The sequence below is a fragment of the Narcine bancroftii genome, chromosome 2, assembly GCF_036971445.1.
Source record: "Narcine bancroftii isolate sNarBan1 chromosome 2, sNarBan1.hap1, whole genome shotgun sequence".
Lineage (NCBI taxonomy): Eukaryota > Metazoa > Chordata > Chondrichthyes > Torpediniformes > Narcinidae > Narcine > Narcine bancroftii.
In genome coordinates, this window is record NC_091470.1 from 32,752,708 (window position 1) to 32,774,744 (window position 22,037).

At 39.0% G+C, this 22,037-nt stretch overlaps 1 protein-coding gene across 5 annotated transcripts in view; it reads left to right on the plus strand.

Moving 5' to 3' along the window:
- The window catches only part of btbd7 (BTB (POZ) domain containing 7), a 44,951-nt gene extending 23,470 nt beyond the window's left edge, over positions 1-21,481 (plus strand). For 3 of the 5 annotated variants that reach the window (XM_069916209.1, XM_069916210.1, XM_069916208.1), the window contains 8 exons: positions 1,331-1,539; positions 3,954-4,029; positions 7,373-7,533; positions 9,224-9,367; positions 13,063-13,249; positions 14,643-14,821; positions 15,635-16,018; positions 17,940-21,481. In XM_069916209.1, the coding sequence (XP_069772310.1) occupies positions 1,331-1,539; positions 3,954-4,029; positions 7,373-7,533; positions 9,224-9,367; positions 13,063-13,249; positions 14,643-14,821; positions 15,635-16,018; positions 17,940-18,752 (2,153 nt within the window). In that variant the 3' untranslated portion in view covers positions 18,753-21,481. Of the gene's footprint in view, positions 1-1,330; positions 1,540-3,953; positions 4,030-7,372; positions 7,534-9,223; positions 9,368-13,062; positions 13,250-14,642; positions 14,822-15,634; positions 16,019-17,939 lie in introns of those variants that run through there. The other 2 variants (XM_069916211.1, XR_011351109.1) reach the window with 2 other exon arrangements.
- The last annotated feature ends 556 nt before the right edge of the window (positions 21,482-22,037 follow it).

Sequence of the window (22,037 nt, forward strand, 5' to 3'; positions counted from 1 at the left end):
CATTTGGAGAAGTATAGTCTACTCAAGGATAATCCGTGTAACTTTGTGAAGGGAAGATCATGCCTCACAAGTCTAATTGAGATTTTTGATGAGGTAACAAAAAAAATTAATGATGGTAGGGCAGTAGATGTGGTCTACATGTAAGGCATTTGACAAGGTGAACCATGAGAGACTCGTCCAGAAAGTCATGAGGCATGGGATCAGTGGAATTTTGGCTGTATGGATAAAAAATTGGCTCGTCGGAAGAAAGCAGAGTAGTAGTGGAAGGAAAGTATTCTGTCTGGAGTCGGTGACTCGTGGTGTGTGGCAGGGATCTGTTCTGGGATCCCTGCTCTTTGTGATTTTTATAAATGACCTGGGTGAAGAGGCAGGCGGAAAGATATGAAGGTTGGAGGAGTTCTGGATGGAGCTGAGGGTAGTCGAAGGTTACAAGAGGATATAGACAGGATGCAGAGTTGGGCAGAAAAGGTACAGATGGATTTTAATCTGGATAAGAGTGAGGTGATGCATTTTGGAAGAAAGAATCAGAAGGCTGAGTACAGGGTTAATGGTCAGTTACTTAAGAGAGTGGATGAACAGAAGGACCTTGGGGTCCAAATCCATATATCCCTCAAGGTCACCACACAGGTTGTTAGGGTAATTAAGAAGGCCTATGGGATGCTGGGATTCATTAATAGGGGGATTGAATTCAGGGGTAGAGAGTTCATGTTACAACTACAAATCTCTGTTCAGTTCTAGTCACCTCATTATAGGAAGGATGTGGAAGCTATGGAGAGGGTGCGAGGAGATTTACCAGAATGTTGTCTGGATTGGAAAATAAGTCATATAAGGCAAGGTTAGCAGAGCTGGGACTTTTCACTTTGGAGTGTAGAAGGATGAGAGGAGACTTCATAGAGGTCTACAAGTTTATGAGAGGCATAGATAGGGTGGACAGCCAGCGCCAGTTTCCCTTGGACAGGATCAGCAAACACCAGAGGACACATGTACAAATTTAAGGGAGGGAAGTTTAGGGGAGATATTGGGGTGTGGGGGGGGGGGTTCTTTTTTTTCCTCATAAACACAGAGTTGTGGGTGCCTGGAATGCCTTGCCGGGGATAGTGGTGGAGACTGCAACGCTGGGGGCATTTAAGAGACTTAGACAAACAGATGGATGAAAGGAAAATAGAGGGTTATGGAGTAGGGAGGGTTTAGTACTTTTTTTTAGGTAGGAATATTGAGGGCTGAAGTGTCTGTATTGTGTTATTATTCTATCTTCTATGATAGCTAAGGATTTTTATCAAAGAATTGTACAACTCTGCCTACACTAAAAATAATGTATATATTTTCACAGGGTGTGAAGATATTGTGATGGAGAGCATCTCCCTCGACACAGTGATTTCCATTCTGAAGTGGAGTTCACAGCCTTATGGCTCAAAATGGGTTTACCGACAGGCAATTAATTTCTTGTGTGAGGAGTTCACTTCAGTCATGATCTCCGATGTATTCTTTGAGCTCAGCATGGAGCACTTGCCTGTTGTCCTTCAGTCAGACTATTTGCAGGTATTGGCTTTTTTTTTGACCCAGATTGAGAAAATATATATATTTTAATGGATTTATAATTCAGTAGTTAGTTGTTTCATGTACAGATCCATTTGGAAAATGGTCACAATGTACAAAACTGGACAAATTCACAACTTCAGTCTTAGAAAGATGTGATATAGGAAATGGAAAACTTGGTGCTTGATTTCTATGTCAAATGTGAAACTAGGTTTTGCTTGTTGAAGTTTATTTGTCTAATCTTAAGCACAATATATGAATGTTAACAGAATTGTTAAAAGGTATTATCAGGAACGCTTTTGCTTCTCATTATTCCACTTATTGAACAAATGGAAGATGCCTTCAAGTGCAGGTTACATTCAATGTAAGTTGTAATATTTTAACTAATAAGTTGCTCGACTACTTTTAATGGCAAAATATTTTAATGATTTTGGAGAGACATATTTTGATTTGAAACTTAAATATGCTTGTTAGTTTCACATCTAGGATTGAAGATAGCTAATGCTTTCTTTAAATATAAATATCTTGTATACCACTTATGTGCATTTTATGAGATTAACACTGGTTAGTTTAGAATGGCCCATTGTAAAAATATATTCATTTAAACTCTAAAAACTAAAAATGATCACCCTGGTCACAATCTATTTTCGCTATTACCTTTAGGCAGAAGGTACAGAAACCTGAGGTCCAGTGCCTCTGTCAAGAACAGTTTTCTTTCTAACAATTATAAGGCACTTGAACCTAACTGCTAACCTAACTGTAAGCTGTTCTGGGAGCACCAAAGGATTTGTCTGAACTACTGAAATATCACATTTTTTTCTTGTACTAACAGCAATCATGAATATTTATTCTTTAACATTTTTGCCTTTGCATATTGTGATACCTGTATGACTGCAGCAAGTAAGATTTTTGGTGTACTTGTGTATACGACAAAAAAAAATTTCTTCACCTCAAATACCTTACTGTGGAGAGGAGGTAATATCAGGAGAGGCTCACACCAATGACAGTGAAAGAATCATATCTGAATTTGTCATTTGATCCTTTGGCAAATGGATAAATGATTTCCAAGTTCAGATTTATTGACACAGTTTGTAATGACATCACATACAGCCCTGAATTTTTTTTTCCCTATGGGCCAGGCAGAATACAAAAGAAAGGAATGTAAACAAACTGCAATGTAGAAAAATAAAATATTCAGTAATAAATAATGTTCCAAGTAAGAGAACTTAAATGAGTCTTTAATTCAGTTTGTTGTGTATGAGTCTGATAGTGGAGGGGTAGCAACTGTTCCTGAATATGTTGGTACTGGTCTTATGGCATCAATACCTCTTTCCTGATGGCAGCAACGGCATCTTGGGTAGTGTGTATCCTTGATTGCTGCTGCTCTCAGGTGGCAACGTTCCATGTAGAGGTTCTCTATGGTGAGGAGAGTTTTGCCTGAGATGTAGTGGTCGATATCCATTACTTTTTGCAGAGCTTTCCTGGTATAGGTGCCCCTCTACCAGGCTGTGATGCAGCTGGTCAGCATACTTTCCATGACACATCTGAGAAGTTTGCCAAGTTTCTGATGTTATACCAAACCTCTGCGACTTCTGAAGAGTAGACGTGCTGACGTACTTTCTTCATGATGACATTAGTGTGATGGGCCCAGGATAGATCTTCCGAGATGGTGACTCCCAGGAATTTAAATTCGTTCACACTCTTGACCTCTGATTTCCCCAATGATCACTGGATCATACAGTATACTTCTAGTTTTCCCTTCCTAAAGTCTATAATTAGCTCCTTGGTTCTGGTGACATTGAGTAGGATGTTGCTGTTAATACACTATTCAGTCAGGTTTTCAATCTTCCTCCTGTATGCTGACTCATTGGCCCCTTTTTAACTACCGTGGTATCGTCAGCAAATTGTAGATGGCATTGTTGACCTGGATCAGTTCTAATTTGCCTACTGCAGCAATAGACCTACAGCAGATGCCATCTCATTGGCTCTTCACAAAACCATGGAACACCTGGACAGGAAAGATACATATATCAGGATACTCTTTATTGATTACAATTAGGCATTCAACACCATCATCGTCCCCTCAAAACAGATCAGCAAATTCTAAAACCTGGGCCTCAGTACCCCTCTGTGTGTAACTGGTTCCTGCATTTCCAAACCTCAATCTGTGCAGATTGGCAAGAAGGTCTCTCCACAATCTCCAACAGCTGTGGAGCATCAGAGATCCCCCTTCTCTACTCGCTTTACACTTATGACTGTGGTTTAGTATGACAGCGCTTCCATTTAAAAAAAAATTTAGCTAGAAAGAATTTATTATGTATATTGTATGCAATGCTAATCTGAGGTTTCAGATTGGTCAAGATAATTTCTTTTTTTGTTCATCTCAATTTTTGACCTTTTACTATTTTATTTATAAGGCTAGTGAGCAAGATATCCTGAAATACATGAACAAATGGGGAGAGCATCAGCTCATCAAACAGATGGCAGAGAGAGGTGAGAAGCATCTAGTAAAATTATTAATCACTTTTTTAATCATTGTGTTTCATTAAACATAATTTGTGATTTCCAAAAGTTATTAAATATAATTTTTAAAAAAGAGAAAATGAGCATTGTTGTTGGCAGAGAACATTGCTGAGATTGACCATATTAATGATATGATTCAAGAAATTGGATGGAAATGGAATAAATGTAAAGATTGGGTCAACGATAGAAACATCAGTAGTGTGGAAGATAGATTTGTGCAACCTATAATTACAGGTTGAATTGGAAGAGAAAATCTATAGATTTGCTGCAGGAAACAAGGTTGTGATAGTAGGAGATTTTACTTTTCCACATATTGATTGGGACTCCCATACTGTAAAGGGGCTGGATGGCATGAAGTTTGTCAAATGTGTTCAGTTAAGTTTTCTAAATCAATATATAGATAGAGGGCAATACTGGTCTCCTGTTAGGAAACAAGATAGGACAGGTGGCAGAAGTATGTGTCGGGAACATTTTGGGTCCAGTGATCCTAATGCCATTAGTTTCAAGTTAGTTATGGAGAAGAATAGGTCTAGGGCTCGGGTTGAGATTCTAACTTAGAGGAAGGCTAATGTTGAGGAAATGAGAAAGATCTGAAATGTGTGGATTGGGACAAGTTATTTTTAGGCAAGGATTTTCAAGGTAAGTGGAGGATCTTTAAAGGTGAAATTTTGAGAGTACAGAGTTTTTATGTTCCTGTCAGGATTAAAGGCAAGGTTAGAAGGCATAGGGAACCTTGGTTTTCGAGGGATATTAGGGATCTGGATCTGGTGTGTAGCAAGTATAGGCATTGTACAAAAATTGCAAGATAAACCTCAAGGAAGGCTAAAAGATATGAGGTTGCATTGGCAGACCATGTGAAGGAAAATTCAAAGGTTTCTACAGGTATATTAAGAGCAAAAGGATAGTAAGGGACAAAATTGGATCCTTTGAAGTTCTGAGTGGTCGGCTTTGTATGATCCTAAATGATTTTTTCCATTAGTATTCACTCAGGAAACGGGCACAGAGTCGTGGGAAGTAAAGAAAACAAGCAGCGAGGTCATGGAACCTATACAGATTAAAGACTAGGAAATGCTTGCTGTCTGAAAACAAATAAGGGTGGATAAATCCCCAGGGTGTGACAAGATATTCCCTTGGACCTTATGGGAGACTAGTGCAGAAATTGCAGGGGCTCTGGCAGAAATATTTTATTTACAGAAATTCTGAAATTTATTTCAGAAAAGTTTATTTACAAAAATGTGGTGCTGGATGGTTGTAGGGAAGCTCACATTGTATTGCTTAAAAAAGGCTCCAAAAGTAATCCTGGAAATTATAGACCAGTAAGCCTGATGTCATAGTAGGTAAATTATTAGAAGGTGTTCTGAGAGATCAGATATTCAATTATTTAGATAGCCAGAAACTGATTAGGTTTAGTCAACATGGCTATGTGCATGGTAGGCTATGTTTAACCAATCTTAGAGTTTTTCGAGGAGGTTACCAGGAAAGTTGACAGGAAAGGCTGTGGGTGGTTTATACATGGACATGTATGTCCTTTGACTAGATCCCACGTGGGAGGTTAGTCAGGAAGGTTTAGGTATTCATGGTGCAGCAGTGAACTGGATTTGACAATGGCTGGATGGGAAAAGGCCGAGAGGAGAAGTAGTAGATGATTGTTTCTCAGACTGGAGGCCTGTGACTAGTAGTGTGCTTCAGGGATCAAAGCTTGGACCTTTGTTTTTTGTCATCCATATCAATGATCTGGATAATAATGTGGTAAATTAGATCAGCAAATTTGCAGATGGCACTAAATTTGGAGGAGTTGTGGCCAGTGAAGAAGATTTCCAAAGCTTGTAGAGGGATCTGGACCAGCTGGAAAAATAGGCTGAAAAATGGCAGATGGAATTTAATGCAGACAAGTGTGAAGTATTGAATTTTGAAAGGAAAATCCAAGAAAGGGTATGCGTGGTAAATAGGGGAATGGGGTAGGACAGAGGGATCTGGGAATACAGATACATAATTCCCTGAAAGTGGCGTCACAGGTGGATTGGGTTGTAAAGAAAGCTTTTGGCATATTGGCCTTCATAAATCAATGTGTGGACTACAGGAGTTGGGATGTTATTGGTAAAGTTGTACAAGATGTTGGTGAGGCCAAATTTGAAGTATTGTGTGCAGTTTTGGTCACATAACTACAGGAAAAAAAATTAATAAAATAGAAAGAGTGCAGAGAAGATAGATTTACCATGGTATTGCCTGGACTTCATGAACTGAGTTACAGGGAAAGGTTAAACAGGTTAAGTCTTTATTCCCTGGAGCGTAGAAGAATGAGGGGAGATTTGATAAAGGTTTTTTAAATTGTGAGGGGAATAGTCAGAATAAATGTAGAGAGGTTTTTTCCCCTCTGAGATACAAACCAGAGGATGTGGGTTAAGAATGAAAGGGGAAAAGTTTAGGGGGAACAGAGAGTGATGGGAGTGTGGAATGAGCTGCCAGCTGAGATGGTGAATGTGAGCTCGCTTTTCAAACTTAAGAAGAATTTGGACAGGTACATGGATGGGAGAGGTATGGAGGGCTATGAAGTAGGTGCAAGTCTGGGGGACTGGGCCAAAAAAAAATGGTTCGACACAGACTAGAAGGGCCAAAAGGACCTGTTTCTGTGCTTCGTGTTCTATGATTCAGTGGTTCTATAAGAGTCGATTATCGAGAGAATAGGCTATTTTATTTAATCCTTGGAGGATTATGGTGTTAATACAGAAAGGTTGCAGTGCGGCTGTAACTTCATTGAATGGCAGAGAAGGCCATGTTTAAGAGCCGCCTTCCTGAACTGTTGCAACACTTCTTTTAAAACTACCAGCATGCCATTTGACTACTGAACAAAATTGTTAGCATTAACTAAAGTTAAGCTGCTCTTGGTATCTTTGCTCTTGTGTGCTGGTTGATCCGTGCTAATTTCCATACGTTTTAATATTAAGGTACTCCTCCTTCAAATTCTTCGATACCTTCACCCACACATCGCTGTCAGTGTAACACTGGCCTGTTAAATCACTCCAGCATTGAATCCTATGCCTTATCTTGCTCATGAATTCCCTAAGATAAGCATCTACATCCCTCTTTCCTTCTCTGGTTTAAATTTACCACTTTGGGGGAAGAACTTTTGGCCACTAGTCCTAAAGCTTCCTTTAGTGGCTTGTTATCTGATGATCCTTCTGGGATATGTCTTGGTAGATTTCTACTCTGCTAAAGAAGCTAATTAAATGTAAGTTGTTTTTTTTTCATTCTGCTCATCCAAGGAAAAAAATATTTATTGCAAGGTTTTCTATTGTTTATATTTTTGTTTTAGAGCCAAACCTGCTGAGTGGAACTGCACACAGTGTAAACAAACGAGGTGTAAAGCGACGTGATCTTGACATAGAGGAGCTAAAAGAGATTTTGTCCCCAGTACTGCCTCATATTCGCATAGATCATATCCTTCCCACAAACAGTGAGATTCTTAATGATGCTGTAGGTTGATTTTTTTTTTTAAATGTCTGAATTGTGCCAATGTCGTCTTTGTCTTTTATTTTGCTCATGTTTAAGGTCAGATTCATGGGTGAGAGAGCGAGGTGACCTCTTGCCCAATGCTTCTAGTAATAACACCAGCTGCTGCAATATGTACAAGTAAAACCGGTGGCCATATCTGAACACACTTGTACCTTTGTCATATGGTTCTTCCTGTCTCATTTATTTTTGCCTTCCCATGCTTTGATTAATAATCCTGACGTCTGGCAACCCATTAACAAATATATAGAGTGGCATCTGGTCTTTTAACAGGGAAGAAATGATCCATTAAGTGCAGACTATGTGTCTTTTAATTTAAAATTTGACTGGTTGACAAGTAACAGTCAAGTAAAGTACGGTGATTTGAGTTAAGGCAGTAATGGTTCCTAATTCATCTGGCAGAATTACCATATATGTCGGCGTATAAGGCTGTATTTGAACCTTAAAAATGTCACCCCAAAAACCAGGGCAAGTATAAACCTAAAATTCCAGTGGTTTAGCATATTCACCATAGCATTGGAGAACAGCATAAAACATGCATAACTCCTATGGTCCTTCCACTAAATATTTTTCTACTAAAACTTGTGTTTGGAGAGCTGGATAAATAGTTGTATGAAACAATAAAAATGTATTATAAACTTGTCTAAATACCTCAAAATTCCAGCACAGCAAGCTAAGCTAGCAGCATACACCAGTCGCCATTTGCAACCGCTGACGAACAGCAGTCTCAGCACTCCCCCGCAGGGTCCATCTGCCCAGTCTAACTGCCGTCAGTTCTGTACAGGCTTTAAATGGCCTGTTAGAGGAGCCGACGGTGGTTTATTTTAAAATATGCTAATTTAATTACACCAACATATACAGTATTATTCTCCCACTGCTATATACACTACAGATAGATTTTTGAATAGTAGGGGAATTGAAGGTTCTGGGAAACAGACAGATAATTTGAGCTAAGTCCACAGCCAGATTAGCCAACATCTTACTGAATGGTGGAGCTGTCTTGTTGGGCCAGATGGCCGACTCCTACACTTGTTTCTTGTGTTTGTAATGTTCTCAAACAACAATTTTTATTCCACTGTAGTAGCAAACAAAAAAAAAATCAATGAGTATAATTGCATCTTTAAAAATTGTTGCATTTTATGTTGGGGAGATTTAATTGTTGAGTATATGCAATTTCTCTCTGACCGTAAAGGTTTCTCCTGTGTCCTCCAGATATTGGTCAATTGGCTATTGTAAATAATGCCCAGCATGAGGGCTTGTGAGAGGGAATAGGTTACAGAGAAATAAGTAGCAATACTTCAAAACTTGACATAGACTTGATGGGACAAATAATATCCTGCCATGTTGTAAGATCATTAAATTTAGACATACAGCACAGTAACTGGCCCACGAGCCCACGCAGCCCAATTAACCTAATCCCATATGTTTTTGAACGGTGGGAGGAAACTGGAGCACCCAGACGTGAGGAGAATGTACAAACTCCTTACAGACACCACTGGATTCGAGCCCTGAGTCCTAGTTGCTGGCATTGTAACAGTGTTGCGCTACCTGCTATGTTAACCATGCCGCCGAAGATATGAAAAATATAAAGTGTGAATTGTAAACCAGTGAAATATTTGATACCATTCAATACTTTCATTTTTTTGTTCTTTAGATAAAGAGAGGGTTGATTAGCACACCACCATCAGATATGCTACCAACAGCTGAAGGTGGAAAATCCTATTCTTGGTTGCGTCAGAAAAATTCTGGGATGTATGTGAAACCACGCTTATTTGCACCTTATGTGGAGGAGGCAAAGGTAAATTTATACAAAAGTAGTTCGTGTGTCAAACTTGGATGTGTATATATGGATCAAATGTAATGTGCTTTGCAAGATCATACTCCTCTTCAGCAGGTAGTATTACAATACCTGATTATTATGAGTTAACTTGCATGGTTATCAGCTTAAACAAAGCTCTTCACTGTATCTTGGTACACATGACAAACAATTAAATTAAATTTAGTATCAACTATTAGCCATCAGTTATTGGGCTCAAAGTTGAGTAGTATTTTTAATGATTGACTCGACACATCATGGTAATTTCAACATGCGAAGAGTATTGAGCATAAGAATGTCACAAGATTAGCTTCCTGAGGATTCTGCCATTGAGGGAGCTGGATGAGGATCAAATTGATTAAGAAATGTCTCAAACAGCGATGTTTTTTAAAAAGCTGAAATTATAGTGTTTAAATGTAATATTTAGAATAGTAGTTTTGATGCTTTAATTTCTTCAGTAAACAACACAAAAAAAAGGAAAGGCTGCCTTAAGTAAATGAAACCAGTGTACAGCTGGGTACATAAAATGCTGTGAATTGTTTAAAATAGTAACATTTTTTTTCAATTGGCACAAATGTAAATTAATGCTTTGAAGTCCTGCTTAAGATTATCAGAATTAATAAATTGCATCCAGTCTTTTGTGCATCTATAAGAAAGTTTATTTAGTTTCTGGTCATCACTTCATTGTTTTCGATTTACTACAGTGGACCTTGTAGTTACTGTGAACAGCTACTGTGCTGTTGGATATGATTCCAATCAATGCTTTACCTTGAAGGTGAGCATTGTTGCAACTGTACTTGCCAAGCTAGAAGGGAGTATTGCATTTCCGATTTGTACTTTATAGATGGAAAGGCTTTTGTAGGATGCTAATTCTTTGTTGTAGATTCTCAGCCTCTGACCCTCTCTTGTGACCACATTATGCATATTGCTGGTCCAGTTGAGTTTTGGTCAAGGGATTAATATTGGGGTCTCTGACCTAATGTTCTCAAAGATCAAGATTCCCTTTCGTTTGAGGTTATGGTTTTAAAAAACCCCGGTATCTGGGACCGATGATAGATGCTGGATAAGTGAATTTTCCAGTTGCTTGAGATTGCATTGATCATTCACGCATGTGCGTGATTGGTGAACTGAGCACTAGGAGGCGCCAATTTTAAATTTTAGCATTTTTTTTTAAACCTTTATTTCTTTCACTGGTTGCTTGAAGCTGCTGGTTTCTTGAATTCCAGAAAACGGGGATTTTACTTTATTACCTGACATTGTCCTTCTCTCTGATGTTGTGGATTGATAAAGTAAAAATGCTAGAAAGTCAGCAGGTCGGGTAGTATCTGTGCCAGGAGAAACTGAATTACCTTTCCAGTCAAAGACTCTTCATCAAACCATTGAAAGGTTCCGAAGATGGGTCTTTTGATCGAAAACATTAACCTCAATACAACTCTGATTATCCAAAATTGGATTCTCCAAAATCCCCATTTATCCGAGAGAAAAAAAATAAAATTTCAGATAAATTAGGATGTCCAAAACAAATCAGAAATCCTCATTTATCTGAATTTTTTCGGAACCAAACTGGGGACGTGTGCTGCCAGCAGGAGCAGGGACCTTGGGCTCCTGGGCAAGAGCAGGGCCTCGGTGGGGAGATGTCCAGCATGTTTTTTTTTGTGAGAATTGAACATTATTTTAATGCTTAAAAAGCCTTGCCTTGTTGTTTGTTGTTGCTTAAACAATGTTACAAGTGATTTGCTGTTGCTACTGATCTTATTTTTTAATGGTCAGTTCTCCAAAAAAAGGTTTATTCGACCATTTCAGATAATTGGAGTTGTACTGTATTTTACAGCAGGTCAGGCATCATCTGTTGGAAAAGTTGTCTTTATTTCAAATATGCAGCATTTGCAGTTTTTTGATTTGATTGATGTAGCAGTTAGGCGTAAGGTATGGCCTTGAGAACGTCTGTCATAATGTCCTGATTGGGATCGTTTATCTTTAATCATCTTTTATATGAGGTGTGCCCCTGATCATGAGAGTGTGTTCTCTTTAATGCCCATTGACCTCTGTTTCTTGGTGCCATTCTATTAAATGCTGCCTTTGTGACAAAGAGGTTAGCACAGCGCTGTTACATGGCTTCAAATCCAGTGCTGAGTGAAAGATGTTAGGATGCAGGCATTGTAATTGCAGTAAAAACACTGAAATGCTGGAGGAACTCAGCTGGTCTTTTCAGCAACAATAGGAGACAAAGATATATTGCCAACATTTCGGGCCTGAGCCCTGCTTCAAGGAAAAATCAGGAAAGGCAGAAGCAGGAGATATCAGAAAGTCTCAGAATTCAAACAATGGGGGAGGAATGTTAAATGGATGTGATCAGGAACTAGGTAGAATTTATCATATCTGTGCAAAATGAGACAGGGAATGAAGAGGCGGGGGGGGGGGGGGGGTGTAATGATAGCCAGAGAAATTGATATTATGCCACTGAAATCCACACTATTGCGGCAGACAGAGCCGAGATGTTCAACAAAACAATCTCCTGGTCTGCGTCCAGTCTCTCCTATGGAGAGGAGACAACAACAGGAGCACCGGATGCAGTAGATATCCCCTGCAGGTTCACGTGAAATGTTGCTTCATTTGGCAGGTCTGTTTGGGGCCCTGAATGGTGCTGAGGGAGATCACTTCATTGAGCACTTCGACTCTGCTGCAAGACTGTGGATCTCCCTGTGGCCACCCACCAATTCCCTGTCTCCTTTCACACAAACAAGCTAAATTCTACCTTGTCCCTTATCACATCCAATTAACACTTTGTATATTGTTTGAATTCTGAGACTTTCTGATACATCCTCGTTCTGCCTTTTCTGATTTTTTTTTCTTCCTTGAAGAAGGGACCAGACCTGAAATGTCGGCAATAAATCTTTGTCTCCTATGGATGCTGAAAAGACCCAGCATTTCGGTGTTTTTACAGCAAATCCAGCGTTGTCTATAAGGAGTTGGTATGTTCTCCAGTGTCTGCCTGGGTTTCCTCCAGGTGTTCTGGTTTCCTCCCACTGTTCAAAACATACGGGAGCAATAGGTTAATTGGGTGTACATGGGCAGCACAGGCTTGTGGGCTGGAAGGGCCTGTTACTGTGCAGAATGTGCAAATTTTTAAAATATAAAGTTATCTCACTTCCTGGAATTCAACTCATTGATTGATATTTGAATAATGTCGCAATAAATTCTGGAACTTCGAAATTTTGGCAAGACCCAAACGCTTGAGAAACTGCCATAATACGCCACTGTTGATGATGCTTTCCATCAGTTTTGAGAGGTGACTGGATGGTAATTAATCAGATTGGATTTATCCTTTTATGAACAGGTTATACCTGGGCAATTTTCCCCATTGGTGGCTGGAGCTCTATTGGAACAGCTTGGCCTGAGATGCAGCTAGCTCTGGAGGGCAAGTCTTCAGTAACACCACAGAATGCGCGTTGGTTTCATAGTCTTTGCAATGTTCCATGCCTTCAACTGTTTCTTGAGATCATGAAGAGTAAATTGTTTAGACTGAAATCTTTCCAGCAAAATAATAATTAGTTTAATTATTATAATTCACCTTTAATGCAAGTTTGAGAATTTATAGTAGTTGTGAGCTGATCACATTTTTGTAGTCACTATTCATTATATAGTCACTTGTATGATGGATCAATTTCTGTTCGCAGGCTGTTTTGGATGAGATGATGATAGAGCAGACTGATCTTGTCCGGCTACGAATGGTTCGCATGTCCAATGTTCCAGACACACTGTACATGGTGAACAGTTCTGTACCACAGTGTTGTCACTTAATGAGTCACCAACCAATAAGTGCACCGTCCAACCCTCCGTCAATCATTGCAAATGAGGTTCCTGGTGAGTGTGCTTCAACAGTGGTATATTTTTATGCTCCACACTTGCTTCATCTTCCTCTGGTTCTCTCCTACCTCCTACCACCGCTTCAAATCATTCAAGTTATTGCATTTCAACAAAGGGATCACTCACCCAACTTTCAGTTTCCTCCATGAAAGTCTTGCCCTGAAGATGAACCATAAAGTTGAAAAGGCTTTTGATATACTGGACTTCAGTAGTTGGGGGATGAGTTCGTGTGGTAATATTGCAGCTCCATAAAACTCTTGTTGGACCACACTTGGAATACTGTGTTCAGTTTTGGTTCCCTCATTACTGGAAAGATGTGGGAGCAATGTAGAGGGTGCAGAGGAGATTTACTAGGACGATGCCTGAATTGGACAATGCAAGGCAATGTTTCTCTTGGGTACAAAGTAGGATGAGAAGTGACTTAATAGAGATCTACGAGATTATGAGAAGCATAATCTCGGGTAGACAGCAAGCACCTTTATCCTGGGGCAACAGTAGCAAACGCTAGAGGAAATCTGGATCAGATGAGGGGAGGAAAATTTAAGGGAGGCGTCAAGGGTACTTTTTTCGTGACATCGAGTAGTGGACACTTCGAATGTATTGCCAAGGGTTGTGGTGGAGGCTGGTGCAATAGGGACTTTTCAAAGACTCGGGCACATGGATGCAAGAAAAATAGAGGGTTATGGGTGTAAGGAAGGGAAAGTTGAGATTGTTGAGTAGGTTTCTATCGCTCCTGACGACATCATGAGCTGAAGGGCCTGTACTGTGCTGCGGTGTTTTGTTCTATGAATTCCAAATATATGGAATGATTTTGGATTACAAGGCAGTGATATTAGATAACATTCTTGCTATTAAACAGAGGGCAGCGTGTGCTAACTTCTCCTAATTTGATTAAGGATCAAATCCCCAGCTAACCAAAGATAGTTACCACTCCAAATCTGGCTTTTTAACAGCTATGTCTCCTGTTACCTTACCACACCACTAAACAGATTAATACATGGAATTAAAAGACTCACTAGAGTGAGGCTCCACTTTTGAAACTTGGACTTTCAATGCTTTTAACCCCAAAAAAAAACTTACTGATGAGGGAGCTCAGCTGGTCAGACAGCATATGTGGAGGCAGAAAGACGGGGTTGAGATTCTGCATCATGAATAATGTAATGTCTGACCTGAAACAATGATCATCCTTCTGCCTCCACAGATGCTGCCTGACACACTGAGTTCCTCCAACACATTTTATGCTCCAGGTTACAGCATCTGCAGTCTCCTATGTCTCCAGGTTCTTGGCTTCCTTTTGTTATAGTCTCACCTGTGCCTTCCTTCCCTGACAAAATAGTTAAAAATACAGATACCTGTGCAAAGACTTTATGAAATAAATATTACCTTTCAGTCCCCCCCTTGAAAATGGTCAAAGATATGATCAGACGCCTCCAAGAGCTTAGACATACGGATCAAGTACAACGAGCATATGCTTTGAACTGTGGGGAAGGAGCAACCGTAAGCTATGAAATTCAGATACGGGTGTTGAGGGAATTTAACCTCCCAGATGCTGCTGTTGAACTGCTTCAGGTATGGAAAATGTGACTATAATGCTCTGACATTGAACAGTCTAAACAATTAGAGAATAATATAAATTCATATTTGTGAAGTGCAAATGAATTTTCATAATTATTTAATTATTAGCTGCAACAATTTGCCAAGATGACCAAGATTTCTTAAACTATTTTGGAATTGATGGCGCATGTAATGGACACGAGTAATCTCTACGGTACAACTCCGATTATCCAAAATGGTTGGGTCCGGGACTATTTCAGACGAACAGTTTTTTCAGAGAACTGATCATTTTTTTAATAAAAGCCCAGTAGCAACATCAAATCACTTTAACACTGTTTAAACAACAACAAACAAGGGAAGTCTTTTTAAGCATTAAAATAATGTTTAATTCTCACCAAAAAAATGGTGGCCACACCAAACACCAACACCTCCCCACCGAGGCTCCGATCGTGCTAAGAGCCTGAGTGTCCCACACCTGCCCGGGTGCCCCAAGGCCCGCTGCTGCTGCCACCGGGAACCTGACATCCCCAGTCAATTCGGCTCCGAAAAATTCGGATAAATGAGGATTTCTGATTTGTTTCACGTATCCTCGTTTATCCGAAATTTAAAAAAATTTTGGATATCTGAGGATTTTGGAGAATTCTATTCCAGATAATCGGAGTTGTACTATATTTTAGAAATCTTCTTGTTAACTCCCCATCCACCAGTTGTCTTAAAATATTTTAATTATTAAGATAATTTACCAACTTTAATGACAATTCACTAGAGGCTTTATAAGTGCAATAAAAAAGTAGCTCAGATCCAATGATTATCTATTGATCTCCACAGAACCCTCATAAATTCTTTCCTCATGAGCGATTCGGCGATGAGAGTCCAGTGCTGGCTCTTCGTCAGCATGGCCACTGCAGAATAAACAGTTCACCGGCTGGAGAACATGGTGATATTGAGCCCTATGCAGCGTTCCATCCACCTTTACCACCGCCTCCACCGCCTTACTATCCACCTGTTGCACCAACACATGAAAAGCACAAAACAGATTTGAAACAGAGGCTGCCGGCTCAGCTGTCTTCCCGCTCCTTATCGTACCCATGCAATCGTTCTTTGCATTATTCTACACTGGCCTCAAGACCTATTTATACATCTGGTGGTAAACTAATGCCTCCTGATTGCACCAATTCTGCCAGATTGGCTCAGATGCAAACAAATATAACGGTACGTTTTGAATATTAGATCAGTAGTAATGAATTTGTAGGTTTAAAAAAAATCCATGCAACATTTGGTGGGGTTTTTATTACACTGGACAACAATTTTTTTCATGTTTGCTTTCTGAAAAAAAATTGAGGATTATGATAGACAAGTTGAAGCTGAACACAAAAATAAATTCAGATTCATTGTATCACGTAGGAAATTGAAGAAACATTAACTTAACTGTTGTTGAATTTAGTATATTCAATCACATAATGATGCTGACACATTGAACACAAAAATAAATTCAGATTCATTGTATCACGTAGGAAATTGAAGAAACATTAACTTAACTGTTGTTGAATTTAGTATATTCAATCACATAATGATGCTGACTGACACATTGTGTTAGGTCAACTGACCTAAAAATGTTTTGCTGATTTTCGTTTGTACTCGAGATCAGATTCCTCTCATGTCAGTAACCAACAATAGTCATCCATGGAATCCATTGATGGATTCCAGTTACCTTGATACCACCTTTTCATGGTGACAATATCCTGGTAAAACCTTTCATTATGTTCGTCACTGACTACACCAAGATTAGCAGGGAAGATGTCCAAGTGTGAATGCATTTAAAAAAAAATTTTCAATGGCACGCTGCACTTCATGGTTTTGTACACTTGAAATATGTTAAAAGTTATATCTAAACAATGTTGCATGAGATTCTACAAGGCATTGGTGAGACTAAATTTGGAATACTGTGTGCAGTTCTGATTCCCAAATTATAGGAAGGATATCAATAAGGTAGAGAGGGTGCAGAGAAGATTTACTAAAATGTTGCCTGGTTTACAGTATCTAGAATACAAAGAAAGATTGAATAGACTGGGTCTTTATTCATTGGAGCGTAGAAGGTTGAGGGGGGATTTGATAGAGGTATTTAAAGTTATGAGGGGGATAGATAAAGTAGATGTGAATAGGCTCTTCCCTTTGAGGGTAGGTGAGATTGGAACAAGGGGTCATAAGTTAAGGGTTGGGGTCAAAAGTTTAGAAGTAACGTGAGTGGGTTTTTTTTCATCCAGAGTGGTAGCTGAGTGGAATGACCTTCCGGAAGAGGTGGTTGCAGAAGGGTCAATTTTGTCATTTAAGAGAAGGTTGGATGAGTGCATGGATGTGAGGGGATTAGAGGATTATGAACAGGGAGCAGGTAGGTGGGACTAGAGGAGATCACTAAAACTGGTGCGGACTAGAGGGGCTGAGATGGCCTGTTTCCGTACTGTAATTGTTATATGGTTATAAGAAAATTTTAGTGATTTTTGTGATGAGCAGCCAAAATCCATAATACACCTGAAAAAGTGTCCAGGAAGCAAAATCTTCTTTGTCCAGTGTTATTAATATAAAATTACATTTTATTTTTACGAGTCAAGTCCTACCTGTGTGGGAGTATGTTTCGGTTGTGCTTATTATTGATTTTTCTACATCTTGTAAATCTGCTATACCAACTTCTGGAAAGATGGTTCCATTAGATTTTAAGAACAGAAGAACTACATCTAAAGATTCTCATGCCATTGTCCAGCTTAGCATTAATGTGGTAAAAGAGGATATCTGCTAGTGTCTTGAGTTACCTTCTTCTAAATGTACTTCGTATTTGCATTGCCTTTATTTTCCAAAAAGGCTAAAACCAGAAATGTATCAATATTTCAAAATGTAAAATTTAAATTTAAAATTCCCCTCACATAAATATGAACACAACCTTCACTATTAACACTGCAATATAATTAAATAATTCAGTACTCGCCATCTACACATGAATTATATTACCCCTGCCACTCTGGAACTGCAGCTACTGCGTTCACATGATGGAAATTGTGTTTATTCTGGCATACTTTATTTTTGTTCCAAAAGCCGTGGAGTTAGAAATCTAATTTTGATGTGTTCCATTTTCTCCTAGAATGCTGAAGGAACCTTGAATGAACTGATGCCAGACATTGCAATGGGTGTGACATCCTTGAGTAACTTATCACTCAAGGATAGGTTTCCAGAACTTGGTTTAAGTGCAGAAGTAAACCAAATGGCTTCAGATTCTGCTTCATTCCCACGCCCTGCACCGTATTTACACAGTAGGCGTGCACGTGGTGTGAGGAGAAAACCTAGTGAGCTGAAGGCAGAATCCCAAGAAGTCTTCCAGGAGTATCCTGATTTGTATGACTTTTCTGTTGCAGCTTGCTGGCCATGCACTCCAGGAACAAGCAGACATACATTGGCTCCTTCACAAGGAACATACTTTGGCCCAGATTTGTACCGTCACAATAGACCTGCAGGAAGCTTCAAGGTGACTTCTCTTTGTGGTGGCACTTCCAGTAAACTCGCAGAATCAAGGAGAGAATATTTACTGCCCTCTGAAGCTCAGCCACAAAGACCCACTGATCCACCGTACTTCGATTATCTGGAGCAGCCTGTGCATAAGCTGGACTTGGCACTGAAGCAGGAATACAGTGGGGGCACCCTTCATACCAGAAGCAGGGGGTTAATGGAGACAGATCTGACTTATGGCCTCGCTGCCGGTCATGCTCTGAGTGTGCCCTGCACCTCCGAGAATCGTGAGGCTGGCGGTAGTAGAAGGCCATCAGATGGTGACTTGCTGGAGCCTGGGCCCAGTGCTCAGCCTTATCGAAACATTTGGAAAAATAGGGACGATACGCTAAGTCGAGAAAGGAGGTCACCAAATAGATCTGATCTCCCGTACAAAAAATCAGCTCTTTAATGACATTAGTGATTCAATGTGCTTTTTCAACCAATGGCTCCATTCTTAACTTTGGATTCATAACTGTTTTGTACATAATGTTTCTACCTTGAACTGAATAATTTCTAAAAGGTTTTCAATGACTTTTGTGATATCTTGGGAGACCAACTCATGCACCAGTATTGCCATCCTTTCTAATGTTCAAGTCGTCTGCTTATCAAGTTTACCATTTAAAAAAAAAAGCTTGATCTTTTACCTCCTTTTTACAGGTCTGTTTTTAAAAAATATATATATATATATATATATTCAGTGTCTTTGTGTATTGAATTACAATTGTGTAATATTTAACAGTGAAAAGTACTTTGGTGATATCCATTGACATATTTTCTCATTTTCGAGAAAGTTTTTATTCTTAAAAGACATGGCAGTATTTTTAAGTCTACTCAGCATTGAAATACATGTGCAAGGGATGAATGTCTTTAATTTACTGGCCAATTACCTGTACTCAGCACAGATTCTTGTCTGTCTAAAGCTGTAGTCTTAATCTTGGGACAATCAGATTGCTTTGACAATCGATCAATGGAATTCATTTTAAATTTGCACATGAAGCTCAGTAACAGGCCCTTCTCCCCCCAAGAGCCTGTGCCACCCAAATGCACCAATTAACTTCCAAGCCCTGTATGTTTTTGATGGTGGGCTAAAACCAGAGCAGTCGGAGGAAACCCACACAGATATGGGGAGAACATAGAAGCTCCCTAATGGCAGTGCCAGATCTGGATTCTTCATTGCTGGCACTGTAATAGCGTTGCGCTAACCATTACTCTAACCATGCTGCCCGAATGTTTTATATTTTAAATATATAATGAGAAGCTAAATCCCAAAGGCAGAAAAACTAGCAACATGGATAAAGCAGCTGAGTTCCCCTTGAAGCTGCTGTCATCTTCTTTGCACACTCATTGACGTACAGATGGTTGCATAAAACATTTTGACTGATTTCCTCATTATTTAAGCTATTCAAGTTTCTGCATGGACTGGTCTTTAAAAGTTTCCAACACTCAAAATGTACTATTTAACTCCATGTGAGTAAGGAGCTAAATGGCAAGCTGTATATGATTTTTAAATTCTCTTTCCCTTTGCTGCATCCAAATGGGTTTTATATCTTTAGAATATTATTAGCTTCCTTTCGAGTGGGACTTTATTGATGTCCAGCACATGTTGCAAGTTTCACGTTCACCTAATTAGCGACAATAAAATCCAAAATAGCTTTTTCAGGCAGACATGTAGTCTAAAAGGATTGAATCAGTTAACCTAGTCATAGAGGTAGGTTAAGGGGACTTGGATCAATTGTGGAAGCTTTAATTCTGTATTTTACCAGCTCTCCTGGTTCTACAATTGTTTGCAGAAACATTTCTATTTTCTAGAACTTTTATCTGAGTTGTATGTTTAAGTTATAGATTTGATTGTGGTGTTTTATATTGTATTATTTCTGATTTACAGTACAAAACTAATTTCAGGCAGTGTGCAGATTTTCCTTCTCAGATCCTTCCTGTTCAGTTTCCTGCTTGTGTGCAGTGGCAGGATTCGAATGAGATGGGAGAATTCAATACACTAGTGGTACAAAGCCTTTAATTACTGTTACAATGCAATCTTGTGTCATTATGGGTAGTGGAGTTTGTGAACTGGTGTTAGATGTAAAATTTGAATGCAGAAATTAAGGTCCTAAAATTACACAAATTTTATTTTCAAATTTATAGTTATTTCTATTCATCAGTGTAGTTCATTTTCCAATTGAAAAGTCTTAACTCCAAAGATGATTTAACTAAAAGTGTCAGTGTTCTGTGGGAATGCTGCAGTGTCAGATGATGCCACCTTCTGGATAAGATTGTATCCATGGTGGTTTTCAGGTCATAAACTGGGATTACAGCAGTTGTAGTTTACCTAACATCTTGGAAGTTTGAAGATTGGAAAAAGTTAATTTTACTGATTTCCAATTTGTTTCTGATTGATATAATACAGTGCTGTTTTCTGCAACTGGATTAAGAAAATTACATGCAAATCTGGCTGCATGGCCACAAACAACTGTCCAGCTTTTTCTAAATATAAACTGTTAAAACAAGTGTCCCAGTACACACCATCCTGATGCTGCTGCTGTCATGCTACTTGTATAGTACTTGTGTATCTTTTTCTCTCTCTCACTGACACCCTTTGTTCCCCTATTGCACGCTGTTTAACTGCAATTGCTTACCAATTTAAGTTTGGTTGTATCAGAAATTAGTTAGATTTGCGCTTGATGGCAAAAGGTTTTGTGAAGCTTGCATTGCTAGTGTCTAATTCTTGAATGATTTGTTTTGAATGCTTCGGATCTAAACCGTTACTGGGATACAGTGAAGTGCCTTCCATCCTAAAGGCTCAAGCATCAGAAACTTAAATCGTGCCCTATGCAAGTGTTTTCTACAAACAGCATCACTATCTTTGTTGATCCTACAGTGCTCCAATGTATATAATTTTTTTTAAAAAATGACTATTTTTTATTTTAACATCTTAAATGAAGTTATTGCTTAGTGAATTGCAGTTCCCTATTGAGTACTGTAGCAGTTGTACAAAATCTCCATGATCTATTTTTCTATTGTTTCTGAGAAAAAGCATGTAACAAATTTTAAACTGGCATATAGTTGGTATGCTACATAAAATGGCCCATGGAATGTTTGTTTGATTGTGAAATTAATTCATATTAAAATGGAAACAGCACATTTTAAATGGCTTTCCTTATGTCCAAAGAATGACTGACAGGACAAATTACACTTCTCTATTCAGTCAAAATCCAGTCTGAATACAACTTCACTGTCCCATCATACCTGTTTTAGCTCTTTATTTGTGTTTCTTCAAACAATGCTTTGGTCTCTTTGTGCACAGATGAAGAGTAAGGGTGCATCTACAAACTCTGATCTACAGCTGTGGAATCAAGGTTTTGGTTCTCTCAGTTGGGTAGGTGAGAAGGTCATGAGTGTGCCTGAAGTACTAATTTAAATCCAGGTAGCTAACTGCTGCAAAAGATTCAATGGCGCTCTCTAAGCTTACTTTTGGGCATGAGCTATAGTCACTCAAATGCAAGTATTTTTTGAGAAAAATCATGTTACAAATTTAAACTGACATAGTTAGAATTCTACAGCCATGGAATGTTTGAGGTTGATTGTGAAATCGATTCATTCTATTAAAATGTTAACAGTGGCATCAAGAATTTTGAGGCGCAATCTCTGAATTCAAATACTCATCACTGATAAAGGAATGCTGGTGGCTGGTGATTTG